General features: G+C 43.9%; 1 protein-coding gene across 5 annotated transcripts in view; it reads right to left on the bottom strand.

Moving 5' to 3' along the window:
- The window catches only part of COL4A5 (collagen type IV alpha 5 chain), a 294,489-nt gene that overhangs the window by 41,792 nt on the left and 225,225 nt on the right, over positions 1–27,472 (bottom strand). For 3 of the 5 annotated variants that reach the window (XM_033947290.1, XM_033947293.1, XM_033947292.1), the window contains 6 exons: positions 27,020–27,159; positions 23,207–23,333; positions 15,989–16,069; positions 15,321–15,419; positions 12,798–12,848; positions 12,328–12,513 (listed from right to left, as the gene is read on the bottom strand). In XM_033947290.1, the coding sequence (XP_033803181.1) occupies positions 12,328–12,513; positions 12,798–12,848; positions 15,321–15,419; positions 15,989–16,069; positions 23,207–23,333; positions 27,020–27,159 (684 nt within the window). Of the gene's footprint in view, positions 1–8,573; positions 8,583–12,327; positions 12,514–12,797; positions 12,849–15,320; positions 15,420–15,988; positions 16,070–23,206; positions 23,334–27,019; positions 27,160–27,472 lie in introns of all 5 variants that reach the window. The other 2 variants (XM_033947291.1, XM_033947288.1) reach the window with 1 other exon arrangement.

Consider the following 27,472-nt stretch of genomic DNA (forward strand, 5'->3'; position numbering starts at 1 on the left):
ACCGACCCCCCTTACTACGCCACTGGTGGTGCCACATAGCTGTGAAAGCTTACACCAGCTAGTAATATGGCACAAGTGATCGTGGCTGCGTGTTTGCATGTACGTGGCACTTTATTCCCGTATTCTATATAACAGCACGTAACCCTGTCAACGCTCTTCTGGAAGACCACCTGATTTTTTGGCCGCTCCGTTGAAGTGTCCTTTACTATGTTGCCTCCATTGGGCTAAATTCTACAAGGGTTGATTAATGAGTCATGACAACTAATTTTTTTTTCTCTCAAAAAAATGTGCCGACATTGGAAATCTAATGTTTACGTTTGAAAGTGTCTGATATGTACTTCTTAATGTTGCCACGAGATGGTAGGAGAGAAGCAAAAACCATGACGTTTTATTGGGGCATACTCAACAACAAAGTACAAGTACAAACTGTTTAACTGTTAACAAAATGGCCTCCCAGGTTATCTCGTGTGTCATCCAGTTCGTGAGGGACCCACTGTGAAAGCACAGTATTAAAAGTCATTTCTGCAGTACCACCTGCGCCGTGCAGTACAGGAGAAAGGTCCAACACCATAATCCAACATGGCAGCGCTTCAGGTCACACAACAGATAGTGGTTTACTGTGTTGGGGATGGGAGACTACTTCGAAGGATGTTAACAGTTAAACAATTTCAACGTACTTTATTGTTCATGTTGTATGTACACTGTATGCCACAATAAAACGATTATTTCAAATGTCATGGTTTTTGCTTCTTCCCTACCATAAGAATACACTTCTCCCTCGGTATTCGCGGGGGTTGGGTGCAGAGCCGGACTGCGAAGTGTGAAAAATCGTGAATAAGTTATCGGCCAGCTCTGACCCATTCCCGCCTCATTCCAGACCTTCTCGCCTCCCTCCCAGCATCCCACACCTTACCTGGTGGTCTAGCGGGCTTTCGGGGCAGGAGCGATCTTCCTACGCTCCTGCCCCATGCAGATCACTCAAAGCAAATGGCTTGTTCAGGAATAGAGCAGGATTGTACAAGAAATTACAGGAAGACCACCCCTTTTTGGAGGCCATGCCTAAAATTTACGTGCAGATTCGGGCACGTAAATATGCGCGCGTGACTGATTGAATTCAATTAGCATCAATAATGGACCATAATAGCCCAATTACTGGCGCTAACTGGCTCGTTCTCCAATGAAATTGTACACCCCTCCCAGATATGCGCATGAAATTTTTAGCACCATTTATAGAATTTGGAGGAATATGTGTAAACTGCCATGTTGAGTCTTTGAATGTGTGGTATATGAAATCTTTCAAATAAATACACTTAAAATAAGGTCACTGGTGAACAATCAGCAAGCAAAAAACAAAAGGAATTGACCCCAAAATATCCACAAAGAAGAAAATCCAGAGAAAACAAAAAAACTCTGTGGAGTGACGATGTTCCTAAATGGACTTCACTTGAAAGTGTCAAAGTTCCAAAGGTACACCGAAATCATCCACATAAAATAATTTCATCCACATAAAAATGAATCATCCACATAAAAGCAGTGTCTCACTTCCGGCTCACCACACAATTGTTTCCCACGTATTCACCTTTGTGGGGTCCCCAGGGACCCCTGAGGAAGACTTTTTGTCGAGGCGCGGACCATGTTGGGTGCTGTATCCCTGGCGGACTAGGTCCTTTAGGGCTTTTATGTGAATGATTCATTTTTAAGTGGATGGAATTATTTTATGTGGATGATTTCGGTGTACCTTTGGAACTTTGACACTTTCAAGTGAAGTCCATTTAGGAACATCTTCACTCCACAGTTTTTTTTGGTTTTCTCTGAACAATCAGCAAGGCCTAGAACTCCAGATTTAATAAACCTAATGGAACTTTTCTTACTAGGGCTATGTAATACAATGGTCAGAAAATTCAATTTTGATCTCATATCTAGCCAGAGGAGTACAGTATAAACAACAGCTCAACTCCTCTTTTGCTTACACTGCCATTATAATTTGGAATATCAATTACTTAAGGTTTCGTAATTAGTTTCCTAGCCTCAACTTGGGATTTTCGTAATAAGAAATAAGCAAAAACGGGAGAATGATGTAAAACTGTATAGATTCTGAATCAGTGAGAAGTTTTTGATTTGCCCCAATTACACATCAATAGTTTTCCCTCATTTTAAATGCAAACAGCTCTTAATTTCAAGCTTTATAGATACCAAATCATGAACCCTATTCAACAACACATATTTAGCTGCTGAAGCCAAATGGAAGATTGTTAATCAGATATATTAGGTCAGGTCTTAAATCTGTCATATATGAGGGTGGTTTGAAAAGTTGTTAAAAAAGCAAGTTAAACAAGCTAACCCCCCCCCCCCCCAAAAAAAAAAACAACAACCCAACAAAACCCACTCCAGAAGAGAAAGAAAGCCAGGGAATCACCTTGGATCTCAGAAGAAACCAGAAAAGTAGCAGAACAAAGACGACAAGCAAAAATTTCCAGTGATAGAGAAAAAGTATCACAAATGAACCGAGTGTTTCAACTTCAAGTTTGGAAAGACAAAGAATGATATTCTCAAGAATATTTGTCAAAAAACTGAATCGGAACATGTAAACAGAAAAAAACAGATTAGTGTATCAGGAAATTAAGAGATTGCGGCAGAAATTCCAACCTCGATTGGGAATGCTTAAAGATGCCAATGGGATGATATTGAATGATCCAGAAAGCATTAAAAAGAGATAGAAATAATATATGGAAAATTTATACAAAAAAGGCAATGAGGATAACACTGGAAAAATGGAACTGGAAACTGACACTGAAGAACAGCCAGATATTTTAAAAGAAGTCACAGCAGCAATTCAATCTTTATTGAAAAGCAAATCACCTGGTATTGACGGTATTCCAATAGAATTAATCAAAGGCTCAGCAAGTGCTATCATGGTCCTCACTTGACTGTGTCAACAGATTTGGAAGGAAAAAACATAACCAATCGATTGGAGAAGATCACTGTTCATACCTATACCGAAGAAAGATGCCACTAAGGACTATAACAACTACAGAATGACTGCATTAATTCTACACACAGCAAAATATTGCTGAGAATAATATAACACAGGCTACAATCATATGATGAGGAAGAACTACCCAAAGTTCAGACTGGTTTCAGAAAAGGTTGAGAAACAAGAGACATTATTGCCAATATTAGATGGATATTGGAGAAGAGCAAAAAATATCAAAAGAGCAAAGAATGTCAAAAGCCCCTGTACTTGTGCTTCATTGACTACAGCAAAATCTTGGTCTGGAAGAGTGTTCAGGTAGGGTTTTGAAGAGCTTGCAGAAGAATTTAAAAAGTATTCGTGAGCTCTCTCCTTAACAAAGAAGCAACTAGCAGGGAAGAAATGCTCTGCACTCTTCAATGAAGGCTCTCGACAAAGTATAAAAAGGCAAGAAAATAACACTCCAAACAAAGATCAGACTTGTCCACACACTCATTTTTGTAGTGGTCAATTATGGATGTGAAAGCTGAATACTACAGAAACAAGACAGAAAGAAGATTGACTAATTTGAGCTTTGATGATGGAGAAGGATTTTATGCATGCAGTGGACTGCCAGAAATTGATTCTGAAAGAGATCAAACCAGCTATGTCACTCGAAGCCCATATGATGAAGTTACCACTGCCTTATTTTGGTCACACCGTCAGAAGAGAAAGTTCATTGGAGAAGGACATCATGTTTGGGAAGATCAAAGGAACCAGGTGAAGAAGGCGACCTGCGATCAGATGGCCGGACACGCTGAAAACAACAATGGGGCTGATGCTGGAGGACCTTACTGGGTTAGCACAAAACCGATTTCTTTTTAGATCTGTAATTCATCGAATCACTACGACTCAAACACAAGTCGATGGCACCTAACACACAAACAACATAGTCTCTATTGAGGGCTAAACACTTAGCCCAGCGAATTTCCAGTTTTATCATATTGTAGGAAATATAGCTTATAAAAAACTGGAAACTCACTGGACTAAGGGACTCATAATCAAAATGTTAAACCATCCAAAAACTAGTCTAAGTCGACACTTTGATGTCCTAATAGCAGGGACATCTAAGTGCTGATAATCAAAACCAAATTTCTGGACGTGCAGCAGCACTTCTAAGGTGCTGTGTGTCCAGAGATCAAAGGGGCATGTTCAAAAGTATGTTATGGGTGGGAATCAGGCGGGTTTCGGGCGGGCTTCAACCTGAACGTACCCCAGCCATAATCAAAGCTTTCCTAGAGGGAACTTAGAAGCTGGCAGTTAGACCTGTTTGAGTTGCATCTAAATTCCACAAAGATGCCCAAACTGACAAGAAGACCACTGGAGGACTTAAGGCATGACCCCCTTTACTCCCCCAATGGTCACGACCCCCTTACACCACCAAAAGAGCGAAAACAAAAACAAAAGCCTGTAGGCTTCCCATCAGCTGATCGCGGCAGAGGAATCCCTATCAGCTGAACTGGTTTTGGGGATTCCTGGTGGCTCAGCTGATGGGGATTCCCCCTGCCAGGATCAGCTGAGCTGTGGAGTCCTACACCCCTTCCCCTGACACCCCCTGAAATTCCAGACATCCCCCTTACACTACATCCCCCCCCCCGACATCCCTGATATCCCACTAACATCCTCCTGACATCCCTGATATCTGGCTGACATCCTGAACCTCCCCCGACACCTCTGCCCTCCCCCCCACATCCCTCCAAAATTCCTGGACCCCCCTTCCCCGGAAACCCCCCCCCCCCAATACCTTCAGTTGAGAAAATAGCAGGAGGGAAGTCCACTCCCAAATGCCTACAGGGCCGTGTGCTGCATCTTGGGATGCAGTGGGAGGGACTGAAGGTCCTGATTGGCTTAAAATCGCCCTTAAGGAGACTATGTTGGTAAATTGCTTTTTTACCAATCTTTTCAAACCACCCTCGTATGTTGCTGAGTAGGACTCATTCAAACAAACCGACAAAAAAAATGTTGCTATAAAATTCAATGGCCTATTCTTCTATAATTTACATTTGGAAGCACAAACTAACTTTTAGTTGTATACTTTCAAATGATTGATTAATTTAGACTTAAAGGAGATGAATTATCATCACACAGTTTATAACATGCCCTAAGCAGGTGTCCCTGACAGATAAACAAAAGATTTGGTCAAACTTGAAGCAGCAGAATTAGCAACTTTTTTTCAGCAATTTCAAGCTCTGTTAATCTTAGTCCTAACTTAAACACCTAAATACATGGTTTTGTAGATGATTTTAAATTAAGAGTGTATGTTCCCTGGAGATTAGGATTCATACCAAGCCCAACCTGTGGCTTCCTATCTCACTCTCATGCCCTTACACGATTATGACATCACAGAGGGTTTAACTAAAAACAATGGCTCCCTTTTATAAAACTGCAATAGTGAATTTTAGCGCAGGGAGCTGCGCTGAATGCCCCGCGCTGCTCCCGACGCTCATAGGAACTCTATGAGCGTCGGGAGCAGCGCGGGACATTCAGTGCAGCTCCTTGCGCTAAAAACCGCTATCGTGGTTTAATTAAAGGGGGGCCAATGGGTATGTGGTTAGGTCAAGAAAAGGAAAAGCTCAAACAGTATCTTATGCTTTCCGGAAAGAGTTATGTAACTGCTGCTTCAAGTTTATTCCCCAGGTATGCCAAGTGACTTCTCTATGAAAGAAACCGGTGTTTCCTAAACTTTGAGTCACACTAAAAGATATTCAGCCAGTGACATGCATGTTTCCTACAGTTCAAACAATTAAGTATTATTAAATTTGATAAACCTGAAAATTTAAATTCTGGCAAAGACATTAATTTCCTTGTGTTTAATCACAGAAAAATTACAGAAAGAAATCATGCATTTCAAATGTAAGGTTCGCTTTTCATGGTAAAGTGCGACTGTTTTGAAGCCCAAAGCACTATTTTTCCTCAATCCTGTACTCGGTTTTAAAATGATCTAACATCAAAAAATAGCCCAACTGTTCATGCAGTCCATTTGCAGTTTGCTGCTAGGCATCAGCAGAGTCTTACATTGGGACTTCATCAGTTTACAAAAATGTGACAAGTGTTTTAAAAAATAGTCTACACAATACCATCCCAAATGGACTAGGAACATAAGAGCTGTCATACTGGGACAGACCGAAGGTCCATTAATCCCAGTATTCTGTTTCCAACAGTGGCCAATCTAGGTCCCAAGTACCTGGCAGAAATCCAAAGAGTAGCAACATTCCAGAGCTGAGACTGTGATGTCATAATGTCTCATTCCACCAATGTCTAAGAGCTAACCTCATCAGTGATGTCACAATGGCTTGACTGTCTTATACTTCACTCACATAAGAACATAAGAGCTGCCATATTGGGACAGACCGAAGGTCCATCAAGCCCGGTATTCTGTTTCCAACAGTGGCCAATCTAGGTCCCAAGTACCTGGCAGAAACCCAAAGAGTAGCAACATTCCAGAGCTGAGACTGTGATGTCATAATGCCTCATTCCACCAATGTCTAAGAGCTAACCTCATCAGTGATGTCACAATGGCTTGACTGTCTTATACTTCACTCACATAAGAACATAAGAGCTGCCATATTGGGACAGACCGAAGGTCCATCAAGCCCGGTATTCTGTTTCCAACAGTGGCCAATCTAGGTCCCAAGTACCTGGCAGAAACCCAAAGAGTAGCAACATTCCAGAGCTGAGACTGTGATGTCATAATGCCTCATTCCACCAATGTCTAAGAGCCAACCTCATCAGTGATGTCACAATGGCTTGACTGTCCTATATACAGCTCACATAAGAATTGCCATACTGGGACAAACCAAAGGTCCATCAAGCCCAATATCCTGTTTCCAACAGTGGCCAACCCAGGTCCCAAGTACCCAGCTAGATTCTAAATAATAAAACAGATTTTATGCTGCTTATCCTGGGAATAAGCTGTGGCCTATGGATTTCTCTTTTAGGAAATTATCCAAACCTTTCTTAAACCCTGCTACGTCAACAACGTGGGCTACCATTATGAAGTGCTATTTTACTGTTAACGCCAAATATAAGTAGGTCTCGTTGCATAAAATGGGACCTGTGATAGAATAACTTTTCAAAAAATTTATCCAGATATCTTAACCCAACCCTTCCCCCTCCTCCTAGATAAATTCTCCCCCAAAACCTCCACTTAAATAATCTCTTCCTCCCCAAAACACCAACCAAGTATTCAGATCCCTGAAATGTAACGTAATCTTATTTGGACTCTAACTGTAATCTATTTGTTATATCACACAGTAACGTACAGTCAATTTAATATCCAATTTGCAAGTTCTTCCGGAATTAATCCAGGTACCTCTATTCCCTTGTAACCAAAAAAAAAACACAAAAAACCCCAAAACTGTTGTAACTTCACTGGAAATGTCCAGTTAGCTCTTTTGTAATCCACCTTGAACTGCAAGGTATAGGCGGAATAGAAGTCCCTAATGTAATGTAATGGTCGCCCACGTTGATGAACTCCTGGTTAAATCCGTTGATGGCTCAAACCTATTCTTACTTTACATTCATAAAATCATTAAAAACTTACTTATTTGACAACCAAGAATATTGATTTTATATTCCTGATGAGGTTTTTTATCTTTTAAAAATTTTTTTATGTTAAGTTTTTAATTGATAATAATAGTTAGGAACTATATTTCAACCAATGTTATATTTGATTGATGTATGTATTAGTGTTATTATGAAATTGTACTTTTCGCTGAAATGATTCCGTTTTTTTTCTTGTTGTAAACCGCCCAGAACTGCTGGTTGGGCGCTATATAAAAAAGTAAATTATTATTATTAATGCTACAGACTGTAGTTTTACTATAGGAAGAAATGAAAAGCAGTTCTGTATTCATTAGCAGCTGACGTCCCAAAAATATATACTGCCGAAGAGTATGGATGTCTGTAACTTTTTCATCTAACAGAACACGGAACCATAGGGCTTTGGGCTAGAAATGCATATTAGGTGAAAATCGGTAAGAAATGCAGTGTTTGAGAAGTAATGAATTCCAAATCTGGTCCCATTTCTTAAGCACACTTCATCCTGTTAGGTGCAGAGTCTCAGAGCTGCTCAAATCGGTATTACGAATAACAGCCATTCCTTTTTTTAAAAAAATTTATAAGGTAATGTCTAGTGGCCATGAAAATACTGCATTCTCCTGTTTTACAACGAATCAGAACTACACAAACACTAATAATGCTACCAGTAAAGGTCTTTCGCGTGAGGGTGTTAACCGCAGTAACTGCGATGTCCAGATAAAATTTGTCTTTCTAGCATGAGACATATCTCCAGGGCAAGGCTTAAACCCCAAATTTCCTTTGGAACAGTAAATCGTTTCTCTTATCCAACAGGAACGTGGTGTTTCCAGGACGTCATGTTTGGCTTCTTCAATCCACTGCATTTATCTTTCATGCACAATGCATAACATTAAAAGGGAAATTCACTTGGCGTACCCCCAGTGTGCCCCTAACCTTGCAAAATTTCAGTACGGTAATAAAAAGGTAGTAGAAAGAATTCTCTCAGTCTTCATGCAGTTACAACTTTGGAGGGAAGGGGGCTAACCTGAGGGACCTGGGGAGGGGTCAGAGTTCACCAAGGTCCGGTGTCATCATTAGATGAAGGGGAAAAAATTAACAGTTAGAAAATGTCACACCATAGCTTTAAGCTAAATCTTTATCTGCGGCAGCTTTAGCTCGGTATTCTTTTAGTAAGCATTTACCAAACTGTTATCCAGTCTAACAGAAGCCATGAGTATGATATCAGGCACAGTGCAGCTTGCAAGATTTATTTTAAAAGCAAGGCCCATTTAATAAGAACTTATAAAAAAATGCATTAAGAAAGCTAGACTACAGATTTGTCTTTTTAAAGGATCTCTAAAATATTGAAATGTGAAAAGCAGCGTTTCAGAAGTGGATTCTTCTACTGATTAGGACAAAGGGGCCAACGTACCGATGCTCACAGAACACAGATAACAGTTTGCTTTGCCTACATTAATGCATGCATTATTAAGCAGGTCAATCCATTTCACTTTCTGTATCACGTGCAAAAGAAATTAGGATTAGTGAGGCAACATGGCTGAGCGGAGCCTTGCTGGACTTTTCCAATAAATGCAATCTATGGGAACTCTTCTCCATGCTCGATGCATTTTGGAACACTGTGTTTACTTCGTAACACAAGTTAAAGCGCTGCCTTGGAATGAGAATTTGTACAGTAGCAGCTTCTTATTACAAAGAATTTTAGGCACTGATAAGAGCCTAAAGTTTAGTATTCAAGCCTAGCCTTAGGCAGGTTAAGAGGTGCTGCAGAAGGGGAAGGGTGCATTTATAGTCCAGGGGAACTGAGCCCTAAGCCCTGTGCAATTGTACTATCTGTTGGTCAGACTCAGGGCGCACATGTACAGGTCCTGAAGGGAGAAGGCTGTGGCCCCTGGTCTTTTGTAGGGGCGGGGAGGAAAATTTAAAATGATTTGGAGGTGAGGGAGCCTCATGTAGCTGAATAAAGGCTCATGGTGCTACAGCTTTCATAGAGTCTTGTTCTATTTTGAGCTGAAAGCAATAGATGTTGGATCACCCTTTGGTCTTATTAAAACAATGACAACTCAATACCTATATTTAATTAACTCAGAAGTCCACTACTAAAATACATCCTTGCTTAAACCTATGAAAGAGATATGTGGATACTGATGTATATATATCCTAGTATTCAGCGTCCCTGTTGGATTTATCATGGAGGTCAAGAGTTCTCTATAATATTGTACTCATAGGGCCTGAATCTCAAAAGGATGCTGATCTCGGCTGCCGATTGAGTGTCAATCATGCATCAGTGTCCTTTAGAGAATCACGTCTTTTTTTTTCTAACAAATGCTTTAAATGTAGGCCAGCATTTTCCAGGCCTACATTACGCCAACAGAGACGTATAGGGATGCTTACGAATGTCCAAGGCCATTTCTAGTGCAAGCCATGCCCATCCCTATGTGTCTCCGTAGGCACGAAATAGATGCCTACAATATAGGTGTCATTCACTGCATCCATTTTTTAAAAAAAGTGTGTGTCCCAATTGGCTGGTGAGACGGCGTTTGTAGAATCAGCCTATAATTGGGACGCCGTTTATAGAATCAGCCCCAAAATATCCAAATTATGGAATGCAAGATTGCCCAAGAAGACCAGAGACAAAATCAAGCTTACTTTTACTTCTTCTAAGTTGGGGGGAAGGGGGGGCAGTAACTTTCAAATTGTACCTTTCAACTGCTTATTTCCGATCCATATTTAAAACTCAGCTAAAATGTGTTTTGAACAGCAGTGCCCAGCTCAGTAATGTTAACCCTTTGTGGAATGCATCATTGCCCAAGTTAGTAGATGGGATGGAAAATTCATCAGAATAGAATGGAAACAGGAACAGGATGTTGCATCACAACTGCTGAACTGTGCGTTAAAAGGGGGAGGGGGAACCATGTGCCGACATGAGGCTGGGATGAAGATGCCACGTTCCAAATCTATTCATGCTTTGGCTGTCAAGGTGATTTCATGGCTGTGAAAACAATGGTGTTCTCTTTGCGTGCATACACTTGCTGATCACGTGACCATGAGGGAGACACTTGTTATGCTTGTGCTCATTTTGTGCTCACTGGGTGACGTGTGACATCATGCTGAGATTTTCGCCGCACTTCGTACAGTGTATTGCATTTTGCTGCTAGGTCTCAGTGGAGTCTCGCATTGGGAATTCATCAGTTTTTTATCGTCAATCTCCACTTAGAAATAAACAAACAAAAAAGATAAGAATGATACCTCTTTTTATTGGATTAACTTGCTACGGAGTCCTGAAACTAAGCTACAGTAAAGCTCTAGCATTCACTTACCACAGCTTAAAATGACTTACTCCGGGGCTACCCACTCAGGGATCCTGAGGTATGTTCCAAATTTGCATAGGCAGGCTGTTTGCTAAAAAAAATGTTTTTAAATTTTTGTTGGGGTGCGGGGGGAGGGGCATGTCTGAAAGCAGAGAGCATGCATTCCTGTGCTAGTCAGTTCGACCCGGATTCTCTAATTGGCGCCGTTTAGAGAATTGCACCTTCGGGAAAGGTAGGCACCCGAAATGTAGGCAAGGGATTTCAAGGTCTACATGTCCGGCGTCTACCTTTGTCGCAAATGGCGGCTATGTAGGCGTTTCACGGCACCTAACGCCAATTCCGGCATTAGTCACGCCTACAGTGGCATTAAGTGCCGCAAAGCTAGGGTTACCAGACGTCCTTTTCGAGGACATGTCTGGGGGGGGTCCGGATGGCTTTTCAAAACCCGGCATGAGTGGATGCAACACGGTGACATCATGCGCACACGCGTGATGTCATTGTGTCACATTTACGCATGCACGGATGCCATCTGGGGGGGCAGAACGGGACATGACAAGGGCGGAACTGGATAGTCCTGGGGGCGTGGCCTTGGGTCTGGATTTTCCTTCGGGAAAATCTGGTAACCCTATGTAAAGCGCCTACACAGGTGTGATTCTGGCCCCATTTTTTGTTTCAAAAAGGTCTTTAAAATGGCGTTTTGAACTTAATCTTAGCACTGGTAGGGTGCCTAACGGTGCCTGTTAAGGCGCCATTTTTATAATCTGAGCCTTAGTGCGTCTGCATTACCGCGTGCTAACTGGTTAGTGCAGGATTACTGCGCGAGTTCTTATCACCTAAAAAATAGGTGTCGGTAAAGCGCTCCTGCAGGAATTATTCTTAATGGCAACTTTAGGGCCTCTTCTATTAAACTGCGCTAGCAGTTTCTAGCGCAGGGAGCCGCGCTGAATGGCCCGCGCTGCTCACGACACTCATAGGGTTCCTATGAGCGTCGGGAGCAGCGCGGCTCTCTGCGCTAAAAACGGCTAGCGCAGTTTAATAGAAGAGGGGGGGGGGTCAGTGTTTGGCAATTGATTTTTAAAAAAAAGAAGAAATCGACCATTTTCTTTCTGCAGTGACAAAAAAGGCTTTCGCATACGGGAAATAATAGCCGTACCGCTATAGTCACATTTTACTGCAACTTAGTAAAAGGACCCAAACACGAAGGTATTGCCTTTGAAAGCAAGTCAAGAATTGTACTGTTAGTCCAATAAAAAAAAAAAGCTATTGTTTTTCTATTTGTTTTATCTTTTGTTCAATTTGCATTTATTACACTTATCAGTTTTTAAAAAATGTGATATTTGTTCTAACTCAACTGAAAAATATTCTGCACCCGAGAGAAGATGAGAAATTTAGGCCCAACTCCAAGACTGGAAACCCAGCAGCAAAATAAAAAGGTGCACGTGAAGTCAACCTCATTCACGGTGGTCTTACCTGGTCTCCCTGGTGGGCCTGTAGGCCCAGGACTACCTTTAGGACCCTCCGTACGTGGACCTGGAGGACCAGAGGGACCTGGCTGACCTTGAAGACCAGGGAACCCTTGGAAACCTGGTTCACCCTTGGAGCCTGGAAGTCCTGGGCTTCCTGGAGAGCCAGGCAATCCTGCATCACCCTTTACTCCTGTTAAACCAAACAATGAAACAAAAACGCCGACGTGAGCAACGAAGGGAAGCAACACTAAAGAGTAGGGTTACCGTATGGCTCCCAAAAAAAAGTAGGAAGGATTGACATATCCGGGTTTTACTTCCATTGAAAGCCACGGAAGTAAGGAGGACAGATAGTGACATCTAGGCCTTATTTGCATTGAAAGCTATAGAAGTAAAATCCGAATGTCTCAATCCGTCCTCCTTTTTCTGGAGGCATATGGGGAAGAAACCCCAAACAAAAAGACATGATAACTTTACCTGGAACGCCAGGAAAACCTGAGGAACCTGGAGAACCGAAACCCGGCAGACCTTAAAAGTCAAACAAGAAAGTCCAGTCAGTCAATGCACTATAGGAGGATTACACGTTAGGTAATTAGCACAGTGGCATAGACTGGTTGATGCTGAAAACGATTTAACTGGCCAGAAACAGATGCTGACCAGTTAAACTGCACGTTTGGGGCTATCCACTAATTTTCAGCAGCACTCGATCGGCTATTGCCACTGAAAATTAGCAGTTAGGCCTGGATTCTCTATAGGGGCGCTGATCGTGCGTCAACTGCGCCTCCGCAAAAGACAGGCACTGGAAAGGTAGGCCAGGGTTTTCCAGGCCTACATTTCTGGCGCTTATCTTTGCCATGAATCGTGCCTAGGTAGACACTTTAGGCCAGCTGATGCCACTTCCTTCATTAGCTACGCCCACAGCAGCGATAGGTAGCCTAAAGCGTCTACGAAAGCACAATTCTGGCGCCTTGAAACTAAGTTAAAAATGTTGTTTGAACTGCATTTGTAATTCGGTTTGGGCCCCCCAAAAAAAATTGGCACCGGTTAGAGAATCTGGGCCTTGGTGCCTAAATGAAAACCAGCTATTTGGAGTGTGTTCTGGGGTCAGAGTTAGAGAGTTGCGCGGGGAAAGAAATCCCACCCGTCCCCGCCAAAGTCCCACCCGTCCCCACCTGTCCCCATGAGGAATCCCACCCGTCCCCGCGAGGAATCCCTCCGTCCCCACCCATCCCTATAAACTACAGAAATAGTTATTTCATTTAATTATGCTACTGAATTAAAGGCTCTGATAGAGACCCATTTACAAATAAGCAAAAAGACTTTAATATGGAAATATTAATTGGGAAGAATACATACTTTGTAAACGGGTTTCTACCAGAGCCTCTAATGTTTATAAATTTTTATCAACACAACTAATATACTACTTTATCCTAAAGCAAAAAAAAAAAAAAAAAAAAAAAGAAATAGAATAGAATTTTTTTTCCTACTTTTGTTGCCTGGTTTCTGCTTTCATCATGTTCTCATTCAATTCCTTCCATCCACTGTCTCTCTTCTCTCTGCGTCTTCCATTTGCTCTGTTACTGTGCCTCCCTTTCTCCCCCCTTCCAACTTGGTCTGGCATCTCTGTCTTCTTCCCTGCCAGCGTCTTCTCCCCACTCTCTCTTCCCCATGTCCTGTCAGTGTCCTTCTCCCCCCTCTGTCTTCCACAAGTGCTTTCAGTGTCCTTCTCCCCCCTCTGTCTTCCCCATGTCCTTTCAGCGTCCTTCTCCCTCTCTGTCTTCCCCATGTCCTTTCAGCGTCCTTCTCCCCCCCATCTTCCCCATGTCCTGTCAGCGTCCTTCTCCCCCCCATCTTCCCCATGTCCTGTCAGCGTCCTTCCCCCCCCCCGTCTTCCCCATGTGCTTTCAGCGTCCTTCTCCACCCCTTTGTCTTCCCCATGTCCTTTCAGCGTCCTTCTTCCCCCCCATCTTCCCCATGTCCTTTCAGCGTTCTTCTCCACCCCTTTGTCTTCCCCAGTGCTTTCAGCGTCCTTCTCCCCCCTCAGTTTTACCTTAAGCGCCTTTTCCTCTCCACTCCACCTTTTCTCCCTTTCTCCCTCCCTGCCCCTTACCTTTGTGGCGCTTACCCGCCCGCCTGACAATAGAACAGGCCCGGTCCAACAAACCTCCCTGCCCTGTAGCCGTGAATCTAAATTACCTTCTTACAGCAGCTGAAGTATTGAAGCTGCTGTAAGAAAGTAATTTAAATTTGCGGCTACAGAGCAGGGAGGTTTGACGGATCGGGCCTGTTGTCGGTCGGTCGGGGGATTTGGCTGGTTGTGCTGCACCCGGGGCGGACCGCCCCCCAGCCTTGTATCACTGCCTTTTCCCTGCTTGCCCTGCCGCAGCACACAGCCGAACGGAAATCTTCACGATGTAAGCGCTGACGTCGGAGGGCTTTGCTTAAGCCCTCCCTCCAACGTCAGCGCTGACATCAGGAAGACTTCCGTTCGGCTGTGTGCGGCAGGGCAGGTAGGGAGACAAGCCTCGCAGCTGAATACATCCAGCCCCGCAGGAACCCCGCAACACTCGGAGGCGTCCCCACAGGATCCCTGCGACCCTAGGGGGCGTCCCCACGGGATCCCCGCGACCCTAGGGGGCATCCCCATGGGATCCCTGTGACCCAAAGGGGGAACCCGCGGGATCCTCGCGGGTCCTGCGGGATTCCCATCGTCCCCCTTCCCTTGCAGCTCTCTAGTCAGAGTCAGCTTTAACTGGCTGGGGTAGCCACATAGAGCACAGTCCTATCATTATGTGGCAAAACCATCACACTGCATAAACCAAATATTCAACGCCGAAGTCTGGACACAGCTCAGCACTGAAGATCTGGGCATAACGTCAGAAAATCGCTCATCGCCAAGGGCTGAATACTGACCCCGTAGCAGGAAGTAGAGAAAGCGTGTTAGACAGAGGAAAGGGAAAAATGATGCCTAGTAAAAATCAAACCCCAAACATCTCTCACCTTGTTCACCCTTCTGTCCAGCTGGTCCGGGGATTCCATCACGCCCTTGCTGTCCTTTTGCGCCAGAGACACCTGGAAGTCCAGGACGACCCGTTTCACCTAGAGGAAGAAGAAACACCATTTCATATTACAGCACGGCTAAGTTACTTCTATGACTATCCTGCGTACCCCACTGGCACAGTAAGGGGTGGTCCGCCCCTGGCACAAGGGGCTCAGGCACCCATCTTCCTCTCTACCGCCCTCCTTCCCGATCCCCCTTGCCGCACATGGGTGCCCCTTCCCTCGCACCTCTTTCATTTTTCTGCACAAGCAGCGTTACAAACTCACTTCCCGCGCTGGTGTCGCTTCTCTCCAATGTCAGTTCCGGGCCAGAGGGATAGCCGACACGATGTGGGCAAGTTTATGCTGCTGCTGTCGCCTGGAAAATTAAAAAGGTGAAGGGGAGCACATGCGCGCGCGGCAGAGGGGGTCGGGAAGGGGAGGGGCGCCACTTAACCCTCGCTACGCCACTCTTTAGTCCACATCTGTTCAGACAAATTATGGATTTGCAGTCCAAAGACCAATTAAAATATGCCAGTGGCACAATGCCATGCGCTTGGGATTGGAAGACGCAATGCCTTTGCAACTATAGCTCACCTGACTGGCACACAGACTTCTTAGATGCTCACCTTTGACACCAGGAGCACCAGGGGACCCGGGAGTACCTGGAAATCCATCTAATCCTTTCAGCCCTGGCATACCCGATGTTCCTGCAAAACAAAAGACCAAGCAATGCATAAATCATGATCTGGTACCACCCTAGGACGGTTCACAGTCATTCTCGCGTGCCGACATTTGAGCCTAGACAATTGGACGCAAGACTCCAGCGCACTGCTGGAAAAGTTAATTTTAAAGAGCTCCGACGGGGGGGGGGGGGTGATGGGGGAACCCCCCCCAGTTTACTTAATAGTGTTCATGATGCCGTGGGGGGGGGAGGGGTTGGAACCCCCCATTATAGAAGAAACTTAACTTTTCCTGATTTTTTTAGGAAAAAGTTATCTGTATAATGTGGGGGGTTGCACCCCCCCACACCCTCCCCAAAGGCAGCCAACGGCAGCGTGAACAGAATTAAGTAAAGTGTGTGTGGGGGGGGGTTTCCCCCCCACACACCCCCTCTGTCAGAGCTCTTTAAAATTAACTTTTACAGTGGCGTGCTGGAGTCTTGCGCGCAATTGTCTGGGCCGAAATGTTGGCGTGGCTTTATCCGGCGCGCTTTTGTCTCGTCACCCCCTAGGACCGTGTTGGCCTTGCAAGGACAGGAGTCCTTGCAGGTCTGACAAGAGTTACCTAAAATTAAAATTAGAAATTATGCTGAGAAATTAAAAGCCCACGTATGTTTAAACAGTCAACATGATATTCAGACTGCGGGAGATAGCCGTCTGTCTCTTGTGGTAAAACTGGAAATTCAATGCCGGTGCCGTATCCAGTGCCCGTCATTGAATTTCCGGTTTAGATTTGGCAGGCTGAGACATAGCCAGCTAAGCCAAGGGAAGATATGGTAGAGACATTTAAATCCATACAGTAGTACATAGTAGTGGGGTTTTCCCCTTTTAAGATCTTTTTACATTGTGCTGCGGCTGTGAGTTTTTTGCCCATGATAAGAAAAGAATGCCAGCTGTGACTCATCAATGATCGATGCATGCTAAAAACGTTTTTGAGGCTTTTTTCTCCACCTGTTTTTGAATTTCAATGTTGGATCTTAAAGAGGTGGCCCACTGCTGGTGAGTGAATTTTTTTGTAATTTTGTGGGTTTTTCCGTCACTACTTTTTTTTTTTTTAATCTTGAGAGACATTTAAATACCTAAGTGGCGTAAATATGCATGAGTTCAGTCTCTTTCATTTAAAAGGAAGGTCTGGAATGAGAGGGCATAGGATGAAGTTAAGAAGCTTAATAGGCTCAGGAGTAATCTAAGGAAAGACTTTTTTACAGAAAGGGTGGTAAATGTGTGGAACGGAAGAGGTGGTGGAGACAGAGACTGTGTCTGAATTCAAGAAAGCCTGGGATAGGCACATGGGATCCCTCAGAGAGAGGAAGAGATAATGGTTACTGGGGATGGGCAGCTCTATGACCTCACAATGCAGGTGCACAGATCCTTAGCCTATAGGAAGAGGAGATGCAAATGTTAAGAGCCTTAGCCTATAGGAAGAGGAGATGCAAATGTTAAGAGCCTTAGCCAATAGGGGGAGGAGGAGATGGATGCTGTGGATGGGCCATTTGGCCTTTATCTGCCATCATGTTACAATGTTTCTATAATCATAAAGCTCTCTGACCTCACAATGCAGGTGCACAGAGCCTTAGCCTATAGGAAGAGGATATGCAAATGTTAAGAACCTTAGCCAATAGGGAGAGGAGGAGATAATAGTTACTGCGGATGGGCAGACTAGATGGGCCATTTGGCCTTTATCTGCCATCATGTTTCTATGTTTCTATTACTGATGGCTGTTATGGATAGAATCTACCAGTATTTTATAATAAGCAGTTAGTAATATTGGTTCCCTTACTGTAGTTTTGTCATCAATTTCTGACCTTTTAGTTACCAGAATGGGTAACTGAAGTTAGGAGGTCAGGTTTTGAACTGGCTCATTTCACTCCTCACTGAAGAGAGTTTTGAAGGATATGATCAAATGGTAAGGTGTCTTGTCTTCTGGGATATTTTTCTTCTTTTAATATTTTCAAGTGGTCAGTGGCCCTGCTGGCATGCGCTTTTGGTTTTCCTTTATTATATATATCCTCTATAATAAAACCCTAAGCGCACATGCGCACTTAGAACGGCGTGTTCCCTGACCGCGTGATGTGTCCCTTAGTGCCGAATTCTATTTCAGGTGCGTGGGGCTTGCGGCGCATTGGGCGATTTCAGCAGTGGTTGCGGCTTAGCTCTGAGCACTCTTACGCCTGTGTGGTGTGCGTTTGCACCTGTGCGAGGGATTCGGTGGTTAATCGGGTCCCGATGGACCCGGCGGTCGTTGAGTCTGGTGGTGGGGAAAGGAGCCGAACCCGGAAGGAAGGGAGGCCTACTGCTGGACAGGGGGATCAGGTAAGAGGTGAACCTGGAAGGAAGGGAGAAGGCCTACTGGACAGGGGGAGCAGGGAAGAGGTGGTGGTGGACAGCCGAAGAAAGAGATAGAAAGAAAGACAGACAGACAGACAGACATCTATTCCAGAACCCATTAATGTAACGAGCTTAAAGACTAGTGTATATATGTTGAAAGTGTATGGATAAATGTAGCCTTAGGGTCCTCTCCTGGTGTAAAACTAAATTATTTCTTAACTGAGGTTGTATCATGGGTGAAAGATAGTTGGTGTTTATTGCATTGAAAATCAAAATGCTGACTTTTAGGAACAAAGCTGCCAGTTAAACTGATAGTTTATGGTGATGTGTCTGTAAAGAATTCATTCAGTGAACTGGGAATTATATTAGACTCCAATGTCTTGTTTCGACTGCACATTTCCTTAATATAGAGCATTTATTAGACATTTACGTGACTCTATTGTTTATTGTTTATTCAGGTTTTTGATTAAACGCTTTTTTGAAACTACAAAGCATTGAACAAAATTTAAAATTAACATTTAAACAAAAATTTTAACAAACAAATAAAACATACATTTCTATAATGAAACATCTATTATTAATTAAACTATAAAAAAACTACATGACTGACAACAAATACGTACTAGGTAAAAAGGACCGAAAAGCCCCTGGACACGAATAGGAAGAGGGGGAGAAATACAATCGATATAGAAAATGTGAGAAACATTTAAGGGAAACACAAAAGGGGATTGGGAAAATAAATGTAAGAAACAAGATTAAGTTAATTACTAAAACACAGTTGATCAATTAAAAGCATCTTTAAAAAGAAAGCACTTTAAATTGCTTTTAAATTTTAAGTCTTTTTCCATTTTTAAGTGTAAAGGAAGAGTATTCCAAATCATAGGGGCTGTCACAGAAAAGATTGAGGTACGACGTGTACCAATTATTTTTAAAGATGGAATGTTAAGATTATATATCGATTTAGATCCTTAAGTCACTGCAAATAGTTCAGAATATGGCAGCTCAAATGAACCCCGACCTGTGATGTTGAGCAAGTGACCACTCAGCATTGGTTAAACTGCACTGGTTCATTTTATCCTAGTGAGCACAGATAAACCTGTGCAACTTACAGAGATATTGACTTTCTAACTTCCATCCAGGTCATGAAGATCTACACGGAGTAGACTCCTGGATGTTCCATCGGGAACTGTGTGCAAACAGATCATTTGCATTCACTATGGCTGCATCATTACATTGCATGCCCCAGAAGGAATTCAATGTGATTTTCAATTTAGAAAAGCCTGGCTATGTCCAGGATTTACATTATTTCATTAGGGTTCATGAAATAGATATCTTGGCTTCTGTTTGTGCAGACGTACGATTATGGTACGTGGTTTGGAGAGAAGATTGGCCATATCTGGTGTTGTAATCTTGACATTACGGGTTCTGGTATCAGTGTCACTTTCCTGGTTTGTGATGTGTAACCGATTCCCTCTGGCCCTGAGAAACGAGCCTGATCCTTTTGCCCTTCGGAAGCACTTAAAATATTAATTTAAAAAATTTACAGATCGTTTAAATCAGGGGTGTCCAACCTGCGGCCCGAGGGCCGCATGCGATCATGTGAAGTATTTTGTGCGGCTCCGGTTGAGGTTGTGCTGCCCCCGGGTGTTTACCGTCTTGCCGGCTCCCTCCTCTGTCTTGCTGCAGCGTTTGCGTGGCCCCAGAAACATTTTTTTCCGTCAATGCGGCCCAGGGAAGCCAAAAGGTTGGACACCCCTGGTTTAAATCTAAGCGGTTTACATAGGAACATACATAACATTAAAACAGACAACATATAGCTCAGAGGAGACAGTAATTATTATTATTATTATTCTTATATACCGCCATACCCAGTGAGTTCTAGGCGGTTTACATTAATTAGCAAATGATCTGCATTGACAAGCAGATTTACAACAAAATTAGAAGCAGATTTACAGCAACAAGCAGATTTACGATAAATTACAACGATTTACAGTAGTCAGCAGTGAAATTACAACAATTTACAACTGTCTGCAATGAGGGGAAGATTTACATCAGTGTAACAGAAATTGCAGGTTTGGTCGAACTAGATAAGGGAAGTAGAGAGTGTGGAAGGGAGGGTCTGGTGAAGGAGGAAGGGGGCAGGGGTGGGGTAAGTGTTATGTGGGGTGAATGGAATATTAAGGGTTGTGTTTGCTGAATAGGTAAGTTTTTAGTAGTTTTCTGAAGGCAAGGTAAGTGGGGGCCTCAAGTATTATCTGGGCTAGCCATGGGTTCGACTTGGCTGCTTGGAAGGCGAAAGTTCTATCGAGGAATCTTTTGAGAGGACAGTGTTTTGGCGGAGGGAAGGTGAACAGTTGAATTCTGCGTGATGTCCTGTTATTGCGATAAAGGTTAAAGTGGGTATTTATGTAACTTGGAGAAGAGCCATTAATCGATTTGTAACAGAAGCATGCAAATTTAAAAAGAACTCTAGATTCAAATGGTAGCCAGTGTAGTTGGTGATAGAAAGGGGTGACATGTTCCCATTTTTTTAGGCCAAAGATGAGGCGCACTGCGGTATTTTGGATTATTTTTAGTCTCTTGGTAGTTTTCTTTGTGGCGTTGAGGAAGATGATATTGCAGTAGTCGAGAATGCTGAGGATGGAGGATTGTACAAGTAGGCGGAATGCAGTGTCATTGAAGTATTTTTTTATAGTGCGAAGTTTCCAAAGTACCGAGAAGCTTTTCCTAACGATGAGGTCAGTATGGTTATTTAGGGATAGGTTTTTGTCCAGCGTGACTCCCAGAATTTTAATGGTCGGATCGAGGGAGAAGGTCACTCCTTTTAGTTGAATTGTGGTTTCCTTGATTTTATCTTTGGGGGAGGCTAGGAAAAATTTTGTTTTGTCAGGGTTTAATTTCAGTCTGAATGATAGCATCCAGAGTTCTATCTGGTTGAGAATGTTTGTGATGTGGTCGAGTAGTTTTTGTGAGAAGTTGGTTAGTGGGATGGCTATTGTGATATCGTCTGCATAAATGAAGAATTTGAGATTTAGGTTGTGTAAGAGTTTACCTAGGGAGGCTAGGTATATGTTGAAAAGGATGGGGGATAAGGGGGAGCCCTGCGGGACCCCACAGGTGTTGTCCCAGCAGTAAGAGAATGAGTTATTCTTGAGTACCTTGTATGATCTATTTTGTAGGAACCCCTGGAACCAATTGAGGACCTGGTCTGAGATGCCAATGTGAGCTAGGCATTCAAGGAGAATGGTGTGGTCGACCAGGTCAAAAGCACTGCTCAGGTCGAATTGTATGATCAGGGCACTTGAGCCCTGACTGAAGAGCGTGTGGAGGTGGTCGAGAAGGGAGGCTATGATGGTTTCAGTGCTGTGGTCTGCACGAAATCCTGATTGGTTGTCACATAGAATGTTGAATTTTTCAAGGTATGCGGAAAGTTCCGCCTTTACCAACCCTTCCGCTATTTTGGTAAATAGGGGGATGCTGGCGATCGGCCTATAATTAGAAGGGGAGTTAGGTGATTCTTTCTCGTTTTTTAAAATTGGGGTAATCATAATATGACCTTGCTCCGATGGGAAGTTTCCTTTGGATAGTAGGTGATTAACCCATGTCAACATTTTTGCTTTAAAATGGGGGGGGGGGGGCAGTTTTCATGATATTTGGAGGGCATGTGTCCAGATGGCAGTAGGAGTGAGTATACTTGTTGTAGTAAGTGTTGAAGGTTTGCCAATCGGTTGATGCGAATTGTTTCCAACTAAGGTCGACTCTGGCTCCAGGATCTGGGTTTGATAGATTCATGTCTGTGAGGATGGGGAAGAGCTCGAGGGGGTTGGTGCTGGCGGGTAGTGTTGTTCTTAATTTTTAGATCTTGGTATTGAAGAAGTCGGCAAGGGTGTTGGCGGTTAAGGTGGATTCTTCGTGTAGGTTTGTGCAGGTTTCTATGTTGTATAGATCGTTGACCAGTCTGAAGAGGTTACTGCTATTTCTCCATAACACGATGCTGTAAAGTGACAATGTCAAATTCAAATTTCTCCCCTCATATATTACATGGAGGCATCCACAAACAATGAAGTTTGCTGCTCTTGGTATGATATTTTTTGGTCAGTGGTAGAACTCGCAAGGGTTATTAAGTAATTGATATTTTTAGCAGTCTTTGGTGAAGTTGGAGAACACGGTTTGTTATTTTTATTGCATGATATACTTTTCTTTTTTAAATTTTTATTGATTTTTAAACTTTGACAGTGTAATACTGTGTTACCCCCAGTCATTCGCTGTTCGCGGTCCCGGTCATTCCCGGATTTTCCGACCGCGAATGACCGGGCAGGAGAGGACAGCCGCAGCGGCAGGAGAGAGCAGCCGGAGCACCGGCGAGTGAAGGAAATCACTCGCGGTATGCTCCGCCCGCCTCTTCCTGCACTAAATTCGGGCCTCACCAATGTTTAATTCAGTCTGTCGTAGTTCTTCCAATTATGTGTAATCATTTGAATAGCTATTCCCGTCCTGATCAAAAAAAGACGGCTTTTATATTTATCCAAAGAAGGCTTGACGTGTAAAAGCGTACCACAAATTATGGCTTCATAGGTTTCAAGGGAATTGCTGATTCAAGAATATAATTGATTTGTCCCCAAATTGAGTTCCAGAAATTAAGTATCTAAGGACAATATTATAACAGTTGATCCAAATTCCCTATATTACTATGACAGTGCCAGCATCTATAATATACTTTTCTAAGCAAATAAATGATCCGATGAGACCAAAGTCTTGAAGAGACCAAAAACTCCTCATGTCAAAACCAAAGGTTACCTGGGAATCCAGGAATGCCAGAGTCTCCCTTTTGACCTGGGCCACCTGGTAAACCAGGCACACCTGGGCTGCCGGGTGTTCCTTTAATCCCTGGAATTCCTGGGAATCCACTTTGGCCTGGATCACCCTGGAATAAATAGAAATTAAGATACATAAATCAAAATATAGTTGAAGTGTTTTGACGCACACAGATGGTTTAAACTGGACATAGCGGTAAAAGAGAAAATCACCAGAACAGCATTAATCATAGAGGTGTCAGTTCCAAGCGATTACTCTGTGAATTACATGGAGCGAGAGAAGATCCTGAAATACCAACAGTCTGAGACCAAGAAAATGCAGCAGAAAGATTTTCCCCCACCATGTTGGGTGCCACAGGCTTGATCAAAAATAATTTCCAAACACACCTAGATAGGTTGCCTATGGAGTTCATTTTCAAAAAAAGACAGATGTCCAAACGATGGCATAAACCGGCACTTTGAAGTCTTACTAACCAAAGCCTCCAAAGACTCCAGCTTATTCAGAACACGGCAGCCAAGCTGATTTTTGCAAAACGTAAATCTGACCACGTCTCCCCACTCCTGGCCAATTCTTCATTGGCTCCCAGTGATTTCCAGAGTCCAATTCAAATGCTCTTGCCTGGCTTTTAAGATTATTCACGGCATCCTTCCTTCCCTAATCCCACTTTCCTTCAACTCCTCATGCCCTAACTCCACCAGGACCGCCCATAAATTAAAACTATCCTTCCCCTCCCTACATGGTATTCTCCACGCAGGTAAACTGGGAAAATCACAGGTCTCTGGAATGACCTTACTATCCCGCTGCGGAACCTGAGCTCCCTCCATTTATTCCGCAAGCAACTAAAAACCTGGCTCTTCTCTAACATGTCATTTCTTTTCCCTTACTTTTCCGCTCGATTTACAAACTTATGTAAACCTTTTCCTACCCTTTCTCATTTTTAAGTTCTTGTAAACCGTGCCGAGCTCTACTTCCGTGGAGATGATGCGGTATATAAACTTAAGGTTTAGTTTAGTTTAGTTTAAAACATCTACAAGGGAATTTTCAAAACTGACATTTTACCTGCCATTCTGGTCATTTTGTCTCCAGTGCGTCTAAATCTTAAGGGGGCATGCTATGTTAGAGGCGTGTTTTGGATGGGACGTGGACATTTTACAAAACATCTAGGGCACAATTTGGGCTAGATCTGTTTTGAAAACAAATAAGATCCAAAAAGGTACCCAAACTGATGAAAATATGGCCCCCACACACGTCCTCAGTGGTCACTGACCCCCTTCCACTCCCCAAATATCTGCATGAAATAGTACATATCTATCTCCATGACAGGTGCAGATGCAAGTCCTAGTAGAGCTCAAGCAGGCCTCTGGAGTAGCCTGGTGGGCAGTGCAGTAGACTGCAGAGAAGGGGATCCAGGCCCATATGCCACCCTAACTAGTACACTTGTGGTGGAAAGTGAGAACCCACCAAAACCCACAAATAAACCAGTGTACTGCCATATAGGCGATACCTGCAGGCATAATAATAATAATTTTATTCTTATAAACCGCCATACCCAGCAAGTTCTAGGCGGTTCACATCAATTAGATTAGGATCCGCGTTGACATGCCGATTTACAACAATTTATCAGATTTACAACAAATTTAACCGAACTTGACAGATGAAGAAGAAAGAGGGTAGAAGAAAGGGAAGATAGAAGCTATCATGAAGGAGGAGAAGAGCAGAGCGAGGGGCCAGGAGTTATTGCAGGAAGGGGAGGACGGTTAAGGGTCTTGTTTGCTGAATAGGTAAGTTTTGAGTAAGGACTGCTGGAGTGGTAGACAAGTGGGTACTGTAGATTTTGGGAGATTTTTGTGGGGCTCACCATATAATGTATAGGGGTTATGGTGAGATGTGTACCTGGCACCCTTAATGTGAAGTTCACAGCAGTGCTACCTAGAGTGCCCCCAGTGCTCTGCTGGCACGTCTGTGTGGCCCCTCCTACATGCAAATGGTTTGTTTTGGATGTTCTTAGTTTGAACAGGGGTTTTTTTTTTATAACGGCTTAAAAAATAGACATTTAGCTGGACAAAATGTCTAGGTAGGCCATTTTCAAAACAACAACAACTAAAAAATAAGTTGTCTTGCAGATTTGAAAATGGACATTTTCTCCACCCGGTTTTTGGATGTTTTTCTAAAAATGTACAAAGTCAGGCCCAGACGGCCTATCAGAAATGCCCCTCAATGCACGTTACATCGTATGAACGCCAGAAAAATAGTTCCCTTTGGCACGGTGCAAGTTTTATGGCGAGTACTGGCAGTAATACTGAGAGACGGAGATTATACTCCCCATACCCTGACTTAAGAATGAGGTTCATTCCTATCATGGTATGTGCAAAACTAACCCACTGGGAGGCATCATCCCCCAAGACAACATGGACTACAGCAATCATGGATTCTCTGTACTGTAACTGAAGGGCTTATGTCTAAACCCTCTAAGTCCACATTACCGTATTTTCACGCATATAACACGCGCGTTATACACAATTTTACAAACCGTGCATAACCGTGCGCGTTATACGTGTGAGTGCGTTTTACAACTTTTTTTTTTCAATCCGATCGGCATCCCCCCTGCGAACCGGCATCCTCCCCACCACTCGCGTCACCCCCCTTCCCCCGCGATCCTACATCCCTCCCAGCACCGCAAAACATGTCTTACCCGATTGGGCACCGGCACCAGCACCAATGCACAGGATGTGCCAGTGCCAGTGCCAGTGCCCGAAGATCCTCCCTCGTTGATTTGGGCTGGGCTGGGCTGGGCGGTGCAGGAGAGATCCTCCTTCTTCCTGCGCCGGGATGGACTAGGCTTTGAGCATTTGCGCATGCTCAAAGCCTTCTGGTCTCGCTCTCTCCGAGATTATCTCTCCTGCACCGCACCGCCCAGCCCAGCCCAGCCCAGCCCAAACCAACCCAAACCAACGAGGGAGGATCTTCGGGCACTGGCACATCCTGTGCATTGGTGCTGGTGCCGGTGCCCAATTGGGTAAGACATGTTTTGCGGTGCTGGGAGGGATGTAGGATCGCGGGGGAGGGGGGATGACACGAGCGGGGGGGGGGGGCGGGAGGATGCCGGTTCGCAGGGGGGGATGCAATCGGATTGAAAAAAAAAAAGTTTGTAAAACCCAGGTAAGCGAGCGGGGGAGGATGCCGGTTCGTAGGGGGGATGCCGGATCGGATTGAAAAAAAAAAGTTGTAAAACCACGGGTAAGCGAGCGGGGGGGAGGATGCCGGTTCGGAGTAGGCGGGAGGAGGATTTAGCATGCGCGGTATACGCGTGTGCGCGCTATATTAAATTTTTTTAACATAGATTTGTGTTCCCCGCGCGCTATACCCGTGTGCGCGTTTTACACGGGTGCGCGTTATCTACGTGAAAATACGGTAGTTGTGCTGGATGTACATTCCCCCCCTATGTATTCGCGGGAGTTAGGGGCAGGAGCCGGCCTGCGAATAAGGAAAATTCACGAATAACTTTTGGGCCGACTCTGACCCACACTGGGACCTTACCTGGTGGTCCAGCGGTGATGCGGGGCAGGAGCGATCTTCCTACATTCCTGCAATTTATTTAAAGCTTAAAATCTGAAGTGATTTTTATTTATTGACATGATTATCTGGCTTCCTTTTTCCTTATGAACCGCATTGAACCCTAGTCAGGATATAGCGGTAAATAAGAATCGTATTGATATTACCATTTCAAGTTTATTAAGATTTGGAAATGTTAAATGGCAAGCCGAAATAAAGCATACTTAAACAGATGCAAATTACCTTAGGCCCCGGTGGACCTTGTTCACCATAGCTTTGAAGGCCCGGTTCTCCCTTTTCTCCTTTAAATCCAGGATGTCCAGGAGATCCTGGCTGTCCAGGTCGTCCCGATATACCTGACGACCCTTTACTTCCGGGAGAACCTGTCCGAGAGACAGAATAAGGTTTCAGCCTGTAGGCAAAGGTTCCCTCCATGACAGTCTCCAGAAGGCACAAAACAATTTCTAAGTCACTCATGGCCATTCTTTTCAACCCTTTTCTGAGGCACACCTAGCCGGTCAAGTTTCCCCCTATCTTATACACATTCACAGTGGTAAGCCTGAAAACCTGACCAGCTAGGTGTGCAGCCAAAAGAGTGCTGAGAAGCACTGATTTGGGGGCCTTTTACTAAAGTGCATTAAGCAGGACCGGCTCAAGGGATCACGGTGCTCCGAGCCAACTTCCTTTGACGACTTG

Source organism: Geotrypetes seraphini, chromosome 5 (genome assembly GCF_902459505.1).
Source record: "Geotrypetes seraphini chromosome 5, aGeoSer1.1, whole genome shotgun sequence".
Lineage (NCBI taxonomy): Eukaryota > Metazoa > Chordata > Amphibia > Gymnophiona > Dermophiidae > Geotrypetes > Geotrypetes seraphini.